At 37.3% G+C, this 13,791-nt stretch overlaps 1 protein-coding gene across 2 annotated transcripts in view; it reads left to right on the plus strand.

The window, feature by feature from the left end:
• Window positions 1–161: 161 nt before the first annotated feature.
• Window positions 162–13,791, plus strand: part of smoc2 (SPARC related modular calcium binding 2) — a 92,079-nt gene continuing 78,449 nt past the window's right edge. For both annotated transcript variants that reach the window (XM_061961503.1, XM_061961504.1), the window contains exon 1: window positions 162–452. In XM_061961503.1, the coding sequence (XP_061817487.1) occupies window positions 378–452 (75 nt within the window). In that variant the 5' untranslated portion in view covers window positions 162–377. The remainder of the gene's footprint in view (window positions 453–13,791) is intronic.

The following is a 13,791-nucleotide window of genomic DNA, read 5'->3' on the forward strand; positions in this document are numbered from 1 at the left end:
ACGCAGTTTTTGTGGGTGCAATCAGACTACCTTCCCAAGTGAAGGTGCTGCAAAGTGATCGAGTCTTCAAGTGTAGAGGGAGGGGGTGTGGAGAAAAGAAGTCGTCTTGAAGAGAGGGAGAAGTGGAAGAAGACACGCTGCTGAGGGAGAAAAAGGCTCAGATACACTGCGCTTCATCATCAAGGCTGAAATAAGGAGACTTGTCTGCACAAACTGTGACGCAGACGAAACCAAACGCGCTCTTTTATCTACATTTCTTTTGGAAGGAATAGTTGACTTTTTTTTTTTAGAGAGATTGTTGCACTTTTTTTTGCGTTGGTGTTGCACAGGTGTGCCTTTGGACCGTGCATAATTTGGGACAGTTTACTATTGCCAGGATGCGCGCCTGTCCTATGCTAGCCTTCCTCTGTCTGCTGTGCGCCGGACGCGCTCAGAAGTTCTCCGCTCTTACGGTAGGAATGCCCTCAAAACGTCCATATTGCATACACGCAGCTCTTTTTCGATGCATGTATCTAGAAAATATGCGTAAAGGTTGCATAGACAAAAGGGATGTCATGGGGTGATAAATTACATTTTAACCAAATAAATAAATGCACGACAGATATGGTCTGCATTGTTGCGCATCAGTTTTAATGTATTTTATTCTAATAATCTTGAAATAGGAAACTTGGTAACACTTTAGTATGGGGAACATATGCACCATTAATTAGTTGCTTTATTAAAGTAACAAAGACTTAATTTAGAGTTATTTGGACAATATAAGGGAACGGGTTGTATTAGGGCTAGGGTTTGGGTGTAGGTTAGGGCAGGGGTCGGCAACCCAAAATGTTGAAAGAGCCATATTGGACCAAAAATACAAAAACACATTTGTCTGGAGCCGCAAAAAATTAAAAGCCATATTACATACAGATAGTGTACGTGTCATGAGATATACATTGAATTAAGAGGACTTAAAGGAAACTAAATGACCTCAAATGTAGCTACAAATGAGGCATAATGATGCAATATGTACATATTGCTAGCCTAAATAGCATGTTAGCATCGATTAGCTTGCAGTCATGCAGTGACCAAATATGTCTGATTAGCACTCTACACATGTCAATAACATCGACAAAACTCATCTTTGTGCATTCATGCACAAAGTTAAAAGTTTGGTGGACAAAATGAGACAAAAAAAGGATAAAACACGTCCTAGGAAGTCGGAGAAAGTTATATATGTAAACAAACTAAGGTGAGTTCAAGGACCGCCAAAATTAGTAGGACAAAACGGCGCTCGCCAAATACTCGAATCAGTGAAGCATGTTTAATATAAACAGTGTGATTTATAACAATTAGGGAGGTGTGTGTCATGTTCGTGCTCCTACAGAAAACATACTAAAACAAAAAACATCTTTTTCCATTTTTCATACATTTTTGAAAAAGCTCCAGAGAGCCACTAGGGCGGCGCTAAAAAGCCGCATGCGGCTCTAGAGCCGCGGGTTGCCGACCCCCGGGTTAGGGTTACTAATAAGCAATAATTCTGAGGTTATTGAGGGAAGACTCTTAGTTAATGGCTTACTGGTTGTATAATAAGGCCATGCAGAATAAGGCATTAATAAGTGCTTAATAATGACTAATTAAGAGCCAATATGTTACTAATTTGCATGTTAATAAGCAACTAATTAATGGTGAATATCTGTTCCCCATACTAAAGTGTTACCAGAAACGTTTACATTTCTACGAACATTTTGACTCTGACTGATCAAAACGCTTGTATTGGGAGTTGCCTTTAGTGCATGAACCTGACTGCAACTTTGTCCAGGTCCTCTTTGTCTTGCTCCATCCAAGTCCATAGCAATGTTCTTCTTTAAAAAAAAACTGTTTTAGAGAAATCCAAATCAGGGCCACAATCAAGTGCAGGTATACATGAACTTGCATGGTGGAATGTGCTCTGTCAGAGGCTTTATTGATTTAAAGGTTGATGTGACAGCTGCCTCCCCAGGCTCCATTATTTATGTCCCCGTCCAAAATACCTTAATATCTTGTTGGAAACAAATGGCCATGAGTTGTTAACCTGCAGGTGAAGGGTCGGAGATCCTCTCTCCCGATGACACAAGTGAAGCTTTGGAATGTGGGAGGAAATGTTGCGCGAGCAGATGCTCCACTTAATTTCACTTATTTTGGACACTGGAATAGATGATGAGTACCACGCTCTGCTATGTGAACAAAATTTAATTCATGGCAGGTCTGTGTCAAACTTCCCCTTTGCGGTTCATCACTTGCTTTTTATTGGAACAGCACATGGCAAGTGATTAATGGCGTATTGTTTGAATGACACACGAGAGGCTATAGTTGGTTTCCTGAAAATGTCTCCATGTACTACTTTGTGCATATTTGAGGTCAAAGAAGCGGACAGATCTATGGGACATTTGACTGGGTTTTTTCATGAGAACATTTTCCATGGTTTATGGCATGAAATAGTGTGTGAAGAGCTCTTCCTTTTTAAACTGTGAATGTTTCTCATATGGGCTTCATTGGTGCCCAGGATTTCATTAACTTGTGTGTCTGTGTGTGTGCCTGGGCTCTTCACCACAACTCTTTCTTTTCAAGCATCTTTCACAGCCCTTTCCTTTGATTGAGTTAGTCTACCCTGCTTAAAGGCTGTCACTTTCTTCCTTTTTCACTACGCTTGAAACTAATGATCCCCTTTGCAACCTTCGACCACGCAGGAAACTCCCGCCAAGGCCATTTAACACATTTACCTCGGCTCTCGGCTGGGGCCCCCGTTGACCCTGAGGCAGTGGTGTGGAGGGGCCTCTCAAGGCGCTAGAAGCATGAGCCCCCCGAGTCCAAAAGGCCCTTATCAGCCTACAATGTGCTCACTGCTGGAGGCTCGCCTTCCCGTACTCCATTCAGTCCCACAATGCTGCACAGATAATTGGATTTGAGGTTTTCTGCTTGTTGGTCTGGGACACTTCACCTGCTGTATCCTCTATTGACTGTCTCTTGTTATTCTGCCATCTGTTGGTACTATTGGAACAGATACAAAATGCAACTTGTACATAAATGTAAAACTATGATGTACAATAAACCAGACCCTAGAGCGGGGGTCAGCATGCGGCTCTTTAGCGCCGCCCTAGTGGCTCCCTGGAGCATTTTAATAAAAAGATTGAAAATGGAAAAAGAAGGGGGGAAATTATTATTTGTTTGTTTTAGTATGGTTTTTGTTTGAGGACAAACATGACACAAACCTTCCCAATTGTTATAAAGCCCACTGTTTAATATGTTTAATATGAGTATTTGGTGAACATTGTTTTGTCCTACTAATTTCGGCGGTTCTTGACCTCACCATAGTGTGGACTGTGACGCAAGTAAAATCTTCCACTCCTTCTTTGTCTCATTTTGTCCACCAAAAGTTTCATGCTGTGTGTGAATGCACAAAGGTGCGCTTTGTTGATGTTATTGACTTGTTGGAGTGCCAATCATCATTATGCATCATTTGTAGGTATATTTGAGCTCATTTTAATTTCCTTTACTTTTATCATCTTTGAATATAATTTAGTTTTGCATGTCTCACAACATATTATCCGTATGTAATATTGGCTGCATTTCTGATAGTTGTTTGTGTGCCATGTTGTTCCAGACCACATATAACGTTACATAGCTTGCCAAAAATTGTAATAAATCCATTAAAAGAAGATAGCCTGCCGTTTCCTTTAACTTGAATACACACATCTATACCTTTGACCATTAAAAGCCAGTAATTTCCAGGCGATATCTCACCTTGTAAGTGGCCTCTGATTTACTAATGGTTTTTAATGTTGTAAAAATGTAAATAATGTATTGATGTAAATAAATATAACATTTCCACATTTCTGTCAACAAAGATTTGCTTTAGCCTGCGACACATTTTGAGAGTAGGCTATTATAGCTAATATAGACACTTACATTCTGTGTTGCCTTCACTATAAGACTTATATATGGCTTTTCATATTTTGCGGCTCCAGACAGATTTGTTGTTTATATTTTTGGTCCAATATGGCTTTTTCAACATTTTGAGTTGCCGACCCCTGCCCGAGAGGAATTAGCGATATTCCGATCGCGGCAATTCACGCAAATTCAACCAATTTTTCCCAATGTATATATTAATTTACCCTCAAACTTTAGCCAATCCTCGTAAAAAATCAAAACAAAAAAACACAACTTTATGATCGCCAAACACTTTTCAACAGATACAAATTGTGAACAAGAGAGAAGACAGCAGATAATAAAGGAGGCTTGGTAGTGTTGTTTTGTTTATAGTACCTCAACTTACAATCTTAATTGGTTCTGTGATGAAGCTCTGAACTTGAGACGTTCAAAATCAACATCTTCCATTGAAATTAATAGAAACAAATAGGGATGGAATGGTATCAAAATCTCACTGTACGGTATTATCATGGTATTAAGCCCACAGTATGATATTATTGATTATTGTGGTATATGTCAAAGACTTAAGAATATTGTAGTGTGTAAAATGAAGTGGCAAGAATGTTTCCGATAAACACACTTACTGTAATTGAACGCAAACTTTATGCTCAAATTTTCTAATCAGAAAACCACCAAATTTAGCTGAACTGCACCAATTTTGTCAAGAGGAGTGGTCAAAATATAAACCAGAAGCTTGCCAGAAGCTTGTGGAAAAGTGCCTTATTGCAGTGAAACTTGCCAAGGGACATGTAACCAAATATTAACTTTTGACCCATCAGATTTGGTCACATTTTCAGTAGACCCATAATAAATTCATAAAAGAACCAAACTTCATGAATGGTTTTTCTGACCAACAAGTATGTGCTCCAATCACTCTATCACAAAAAAACAAGAGTTGTAGAAATTATTGGAAACTCAAGACAGCCATGACATTATGTTCTTTACAAGTGTATGTAAACTTTTGATTGCGACTGTATATATATATATATATATATATATATATATATATATATATATATATATATATATATATATATATATATATATATATATATAATATTGTTTTTAAATGTAAGTATCTAAAACAAACGTTTAGTTAAGTGTCTTTAAACTGACAATATAAACATCCAGTGTAACAAATGTAAAACAATAATGTTTACGTTGGTGTCTTTCAACTTTTAACTTCAGAGAAACAGTGTCCTCTGTAGTGGACATCTTATATCACATATATAAGAATGCTAATTCTCAGAAAGGTTAACTGATGATTTAACATTCAATAATGTATAAACCTCACAAATTGATGCTTGGCCTCCATGATATCAAATACAAATACTAAATATTTTCCGGGTGGTGGTTTATCAAGTTGCTTCTCATATTAATTGTGTTCCCCGCAGTGCAGCGTCACCAAACATTTGTTTTGGGTGTCCCCGCTGCCGCCTGTCGCATTTCCTACTTAAAACATGATTAACAAATCCATTCAAACCACGCGTTGATTCAATTGTATTGAAAAAAAATGCGGAAAAATGCGGGTTAAAACGTCACAACTTCTGATCGTTTTTTTGTGTCACCTTGGAAACACTCCAGATGAAGGCCATGGCTTTGCCTGGCAGTACACAGACCGAGGCGGTTGTCTTTTCGCCAGGGTTTGTTTGTGTATTGGTTAGCAATATAGCTCACAAAGTTATGGATGGATTTTGATGAAAACTTCAGGAAATGCCCGAAAAAACAATTATTTATCTCTCCTTTACGACCCTCACACGTAGACCTCGCACACTTGTGCTACGTTGGGAATTTTGGGAGATGTAGTTTACTTCCAGACGGGCCTATTCTAAAATGACAGCAAAAAACTACACTGACCAAGTTTTCATTTTATACCGTCATACGTCACGTTATTATTGTGATGATACCTCTGTATTTATAATACTTTTATACCCCTAGAAAAAAATTTACCTGGTACTTGGCCCCCTCAAAACAGTCCATTATTAATATGTAACATACCTTTTGAAAAAAATAAAACCTTTTAGATAAGAAATAAAACAACTAAGTTATGTTAAATTCGAGCTATAAGACCAGATGTTTTGGTCGGATCTTACAGGGTTTACTGTAACATTTGCTATGTTAACTTACGGCGGGGATCTTTAATTTTTTCTTGCAACTAACAATTAACCGACAGACAGCTCTTATCTCAAAACACTCTTAATTTGGGGCACTCTAAAGTTGAGGTACCACTGTATAGTAATTTGACAATGGGTTTTGACAATGTGCTTTTACTGCCATCCAATTGTCTACTGTGTGTGGTTATAAAAAAGAGTGTAACATCAATATCTGTTTTTCAAAGTACACTCAAATATGGATGGAATTAAAGCATATTTTGTTGGATTGGTTAAAATCCTGTGCTTTTTGTGGTTTAAGTGAAAAAGACCTCTTAAAGGGGTCTTATTTGAATTATTTTGTATCTACATTCAAAACACCTGTGGTCTACATAACCTGTAATGGTGGTGGTTTGGTCAAACTGTTGCATACATTTTGCTTTACATATTAACAATCCTTGCAATTTGATTTCCCTCACAACCAATTTCTACATCAAGGTGCAATGCCATCCATCCATTTTCTACCGCTTGTCCCTCTCGGGGTCGCGGGGTGTGCAATGAGTTTGCAATATTCTTTCATGATAAAGTTCAAGGCATTAATAATCCAATAATTCCTGGAAAACAAATAGCTTCGCTGCAGCCAGCCAGTCAGCTAGAGCTGGCACATTTCACTCCTGTCACTGACATAAGGTAATCCACAGTCTGAGTCCATCAACATACTGCCTTGATGAGTTGCCCACTAGATTTCTAAGGTCCATGCTAAGCAGTTTGTCATCAAACCTGCCATTTATGGGAAAAGTCCAGTAACAAGTTGTATACCAACAGCTTAGTGACTTTCTCCTGTATAACAAATGCGTGTGATTCTTTCCAATCAGGCTTTAGGTCCCACCACAGCTCTGAAACAGCTCTGATCAAAGTGACTGAAAACAGACGCAGGAAAAGTCTCTGTCTCGGTTTTTTGCAGGACTTGAGCACTGCCTTTGACACAGTTGACCATATTATCTTAATACAGAGGTTAGAAAACTGGGTGGTAGTATCTGGTTCTGCTCTTAACTGGTTCAGGTCCTATCTTGATCACAAGAAATACTATGTTGAAATTGGTAACTGTGTCTCTGGCTATGACCTGTGGGGTTCTTCAGAGCATCTATTGTTCAACTTGTACATGCTGCCTCAAAGCCAGCTAATACACAGCTTCAATGTGCCTTACCACAATTATGCAGATGACACTCAGATCTATGTGTCACTGACGGTAGGTGAATGCAGCCTGTTGATTGATTCACTTTGTTGCTGCATCAAACAGATCAGTGTGTGGATTCTTCAGCTGAACTCAGACAAAACCTAAATCATTGTCTTTGGCCTACAAAAGCAAAGAGAAACTGTTATTAGTCACCTTGAGACCCTTTCACTCACACCTAATAATCAGGTTAGAAATCTAAGCGTAATAATGGATTCAGACTTGAATTTTAACAGTCACATTAAGTCAATAAAATCGGCAGATTTTTACAACCTAAAAACATTGCCAAAATCAGAGGAATAATGTCTTAATCAGGCTTAGAAAGACAAGTGCAACCTTTGTCTCCAGCAGGTTAGACTACTGTAATGGCCTTCTCACTTGGCTCTCTAAACGAGCTGTAACACAGCTGCAGTACAACCAGAATGCTGCTGCTTGAGTTCTGACTAGAATTAGTAAATATGACTATATTAGTCCAGTGCTTAGGTCACTGCACTGGTTCCCTGTAGCTCAGAGAATAGACTTTAAAACAGCACGGCTTGTGTACAAGTCTCTTAATAGTCTTGTGCATCTCTTACATGTCAGAGACGTATGAAGCATCTCGGCCTCTGAGAACATCAAGCAGTGTTCTCCTGCTGAGTAGGATGAAGCATGGTGAGGCTGCGTTTCAGTTTTATACTGCCAAAATCTAGAAGTCTTTCTGAAAATCTGAGAGAGGCCTCAATGTTGGTAAAAAACGTTTATTTAATTTTGCATACTGTATGACAACTGTATGACAAAGTATTTTATTTACACTCTTTGATTTTAATTTTTGAAGTTTTTATCATGAATATATTTTATGATATTATTTTGAATTTTGATAATTGTGTTATTATTAAAATGTTTATTTTTGCCTTCTTGTAATTTATATACATACATATACATACATACATACATACCTGTATACATACATACTGTATGTATATATATATACATATATATCCATCCATCCATTTTCTACCGCTTATTCCCTTCGGGGTCGCGGGGGGCGCTGGAGCCTATCTCAGCTACAATCGGGCGGAAGGCGGGGTACACCCTGGACAAGTTGCCATCTCATATATATATATATATATATATATATATATATATATATATATATATATATATATATATACTGTATATATATATGTATATGTATATATATATATATATATATATATACTGTATATATATATATATATATATATATATATATATATATATATATATATACATACATATATATATATATATATATATATATATATATATATATATATATATATATATATATATATATATATATATATATATATATATATATATATATATATATGCACACACTGTATCTATTTGTACTGTTTCTCTTAAGTTAAACGTTGAAACATGTAACAAATGTAAAACGATGTTTTACATTTGTTACACTGAATGTTTATATTGTCAGTTTAAAGACATATAACTAAAAGTTATATATATATATATGTATATATATGCACACACTGTATTATATCTATGTAGATATACAGTATCTATTTGTACTGTTTCTCTTAAGTTAAACGTTGAAAGACACCAACATGTAACAAATGTAAAACGATGTTTTACATTTGTTACACTGAATGTTTATATTGTCAGTTTAAAGACATATAACTAAAAGTTATATATATATATATATATATATATATATATATATATATATATATATATATATATATATATATATATATATATATATATAATGCGGACGCTGTATCGATCCGTTGTGGTGAAGAAGGAGCTGAGCCGGAAGGCAAAGCTCTCAATTTACCGGTCGATCTACGTTCCCATCCTCATCTATGGTCATGAGCTTTGGGTTATGACCGAAAGGACAAGATCACGGGTACAAGCGGCCAAAATGAGTTTCCTCCGCCGGGTGGCGGGCTCTCCCTTAGAGATAGGGTGAGCAGCTCTGTCATTCGGGGGGAGCTCAAAGTAAAGCCGCTGCTCCTCCACATCGAGAGGAGCCAGATGAGGTGGTTCGGGCATCTGGTAAGGATGCCACCCGAACGCCTCCCTAGGGAGGTGTTTAGGGCACGTCCAACAGGTAGGAGGCCACGGGGAAGACCCAGGACACGTTGGGAAGACTATGTCTCCCGGCTGGCCTGGGAACGCCTTGGGATCCCCCGGGAAGAGCTGGACGAAGTGGCTGAGGAGAAGAACGTCTGGGCTTCCCTGCTTAGGCTGCTGCCCCCACGACCCGACCTCGGATAAGCGGAAGAAGATGGATGGATGGATGGATATATATATGTATATATATATATTTGTTGCTGTGGTTTATTAGTTAAACAGTGCTCAATACCGGAGTAGTTTCCCTGCTCTTCAGGGGAGGGATTCTCCCCTGAAGAGCAGGGAAACTTGTGAAACAGACATGTAGGGATAAAATAGCCTCCATGTGATTTTTCCTGACCTAAAGAATATATATATATATATATATATATATATATATATATATACGGTATATATATATATATATATATATATATATATATATATATATATATATATATCCATCCATCCATTTCCTACCGCTTATTCCCTTTGGGGTCGCGGGGGGCGCTGGAGCCTATATATATATATATATATATATATATTTACTCTTTAAAAACTGTATTTTTATATTTGTTTTAGTACAATATTTATTATATTATATTATATTGGCCTACTACGCAATTTAATTTTAATGTTGGTCGTTATGGTGGTACTTGTAGAGCCAAGTTTTTTCTGAGGCGGTGCTTGGTGAAAAAAGTTTAAAAACCACCCACTTCTCTAAAGCAGTGGTTCTCAAATGGGGGTACGCGTACCCCTGGGGGTACTTGTAGGTATGCCAAGGGGTACGTGAGATTTTTTTTAAGTGTCTGTCAAAAAGAACTGTGAAAAGAAATGCAACAATGCAATATTCAGTGTTGACAGCTAGATTTTTTGTGGACAAGTTCCATAAATATTGATGTTAAAGATTTCTTTTTTTTGTGAAGATCTCTATTACAATCCCCAAAGAGGGCACCTTAAGTTAATGATTTCTTCTATGTGTAGAAATCTTTATTTATAATTGAATCACTTGTTTATTTTTCAACACGTTTTTAGTTATTTTTATATCCTTTTTTCCAAATAGTTCAAGAAAGACCACTACAAATGAGCAATATTTTGCACTGTTATACAATTTAATAAATCAGAAACTGATGACATAGTGCTGTATTTTACTCCTTTATCTCTTTTTTTCAACCAAAAATGCTTTGCTCTGATTAGGGGGTACTTGAATTAAAAAAATGTTCACAGAGGGTACATCACTGAAAAAAGGTTGAGAACCACTGCTCTAAAGCATTCACACATATAAAATGATATTATTTAATTTCTTATTATTATTATTCCGTCTATTTTTCTTAAAATGATTTGTTTCACACAGTCTTTTGTGTGTCGATAAAACATCTTCAGAGGTGGTGTTGCATAACTTCAAAGTCATCGTTTACTTTTTGTAATGACAGGTGGCATAGTTCTATCTCAGCCATCGTCGTCACTGACAAATACACTAATATCTGTATCAGAAATATACGCTCAATGTGAGTTATACAGACTTCGAGTTAAAGAGTGTTGGTGATTCTGGATGCTTGATTTCATGGCTCAGTTGGTTTCCTTGAAGCTTTGTAATAAACTCACACTTGGCGCTCTGCTGTGTGCTGTACAGTGGTCCCAGATGAGGATGCTGATTTGGTGAACGAAATCTTTTTGGATTGTCAGGCTGATGGCTGCCATGTGGAGATAATGATAATAAGGGTCTTGTCCAGCATGAGTTGTTGCAAGGCTTGCAGACCACCATCATCGCCTGGGAGGAAACAAACATGCTCACAAACCGAAACACGTCTTTCTGACCGGCCCGCCATATCTGTTCCTTCTGACGTGAGAACTATGAATGTCAAATACCAAACATACCCTGACTGTTGTATTACGACGATAGAAAGAAAAGTTGGAAGGATAAACTATTTGTCAGATATCAGGATAGTTTGAAACACTGGAGCAGCACAATGTTTGACCACCTGTTTAAACCAAAAATAGATATGTAAAAGTTAACAGAGACCTACAGTCGTTTTGTAAATAGAGCACATTGAAAGATTACATTTTTTAAAAGATTAACAACAAAAATACACGTATTTCTTTCTGTTTAGTCCTGTTTGTTCTCAACGTAGCAAATGATCATTAAAAAAAATAATCATATTAATTACACTTTTGGATTTGAATTAACTGTTATTAATCACTGTTTAATACTAACAATAATTAACTTAAAAAGTGCTCAGTATTTGGACACAAATGCAATGTTATTGTCAGAATATCAAACAGGAACATGTTTTCCTTAAAAACTGGTAACAGTTTTATCCCAAAATTTGAAATTTGTCATAAAGTACATCAGTCGGAGTCTCCTCACTCAGCTTTGATGTAAGCATTAACCTGATCGCTGGCCGTATAACAACACGCAGCACCTCTCAGGTAACCATTCGTTGTTAAGGTAAAGGAGTGTGCCTCCAAAACAACTTGTGTGCATAATCTGCGTACATACATAATTAATGTGACCATTTTTCTATCGCGTTAACTTTGACATCTCAATTTTTTTAGCAAAAGCTGACCAATTTTTTAAAAATTGAAAAGTATAGAAATGTTTTTTTTTATAAATGAGGTGAAAAACCATTTAATTAAAAAAATAACTCGTAGAAAAGTACAAAAGTGGCGTCCGTGGAGCTGTCTTATCCCCTTTTCCCTCTTCGCTCGTCACCGTTTTTGTAACTAATGTTAATTGGGACGGCGTGGCGCAGTGGAAGAATGGCCGTGCGCGACCCGAGGGTCTCTGGTTCAATCCCCACCTAGTACCAACCTCGTCATGTCCGTTGTGTCCTGAGCAAGACACTTCACCCTTGCTCCTGATGGGTGTTGGTTAGCGCCTTGCATGGCAGCTCCCTCCATCAGTGTGTGAATGTGTGTGTGAATGAGTAAATGTGGAAGTAGTGTCAAAGCGCTTTGAGTACCTTGAAGGTAGAAAAGCGCTATACAAGTACAACCCATTTATCATTTATCATTTATTGTCCATTTATTCATTTAATTCATTATTTACATTTATTTTTGCATTATTTTCTGGATGTAAAACTATAATTATTCTTAATAAAAATGTCTTTTTTGTTAGAATTGTTGGTGGTCTGGAACTGTTTACAGTAAAATAAATGATAAATGGGTTGTACTTGTATAGCGCTTTTCTACCTTCAAGGTACTCAAAGCGCTTTGACACTACTTCCACATTTACCCATTCACACACACATTCACACACTGATGGAGGGAGCTGCCATGCAAGGCGCTAACCAGCACCCATCAGGAGCAAGGGTGAAGTGTCTTGCTCAGGACACAACGGACATGACGAGGTTGGTACTAGGTGGGGATTGAACCAGGGACCCTCGGGTCGCGCACGGCCACTCTCCCACTGCGCCATGCCGTACCTCCATTAAACAATTTGATTAGATTAAACCATTGCTTTTTGTTTTTTTGGTCTTTGTCGGACCTTTTGGAATGGATTAATAATGAAAACCAAGTATTGTTTACCACGGTACTTAAACAATAATCCTGTCAGCTTGAAAGCTTCTGATTAAACAATATGTTCATTGTTGAAATTTGCAGTTTTGCACTGCATAATGCAAGGGAGTTTTTAATATTTTGAGTCTCTTACTCTATTACTTGATAGGGTTAAATTAATAGAAATACCTGAGTAATGACAGGGTGATTCATTAACTTATACAAACTTAACACAGGTCGGATGATACCTTCATAAGGAAGTAATTCAATTGAGTCTTCATTAAATGGGTGAACCTACTTTGTGTGTGTGTGAATGTTTATAATGTCCAATCACAGCAAAAGTAATATCATGTAATTCACACTTACTTCTAAATATTTGGATATACAGTCGCGATCAAAAGTTTACATAAACTTGTACTGAAAATGTGACCAAATCTGCTGGGTCAAAAGTATACATTCAGCAATGTTAATATTTGGTTACATGTCCTTTGGCAAGTTTCACTGCAATAAGGCACTTTTGGTAGCCATCCACAAGCTTCTGGTTGAATTTTTGACCACTCTTCTTGACAAAATTGGTGCAGTTCAACTAACTTTGTTGGTTTTCTGACATGGATTTGTTTCTTCAGCATTGTCCACACGTTTAAGTCAGAACTTTGGAAAGGCCATTCTAAAACCTTTATTCCAGCCTAATTTAGCCATTCCTTTACCACTTTTGACGTGTGTTTGGGATCATTGTCCTGTTGGAACACCCAACTGCGCCCAAGACACAACCTCCGGGCGGATGATTTTAGGTTGTCCTGAAGAATTTGGAGGTAATCCTCCTTTTTCATTGTACCATTTATTCTCTGTAAAGCACCAATTCCATTGGCAGCAAAACAGGCCCAGAGCATAATACTACCGCCGCCATGCTTGACGGTAGACATG

This window comes from Nerophis lumbriciformis, linkage group LG02 (genome assembly GCF_033978685.3).
Source record: "Nerophis lumbriciformis linkage group LG02, RoL_Nlum_v2.1, whole genome shotgun sequence".
NCBI classification, from domain to species: Eukaryota; Metazoa; Chordata; class Actinopteri; order Syngnathiformes; family Syngnathidae; genus Nerophis; species Nerophis lumbriciformis.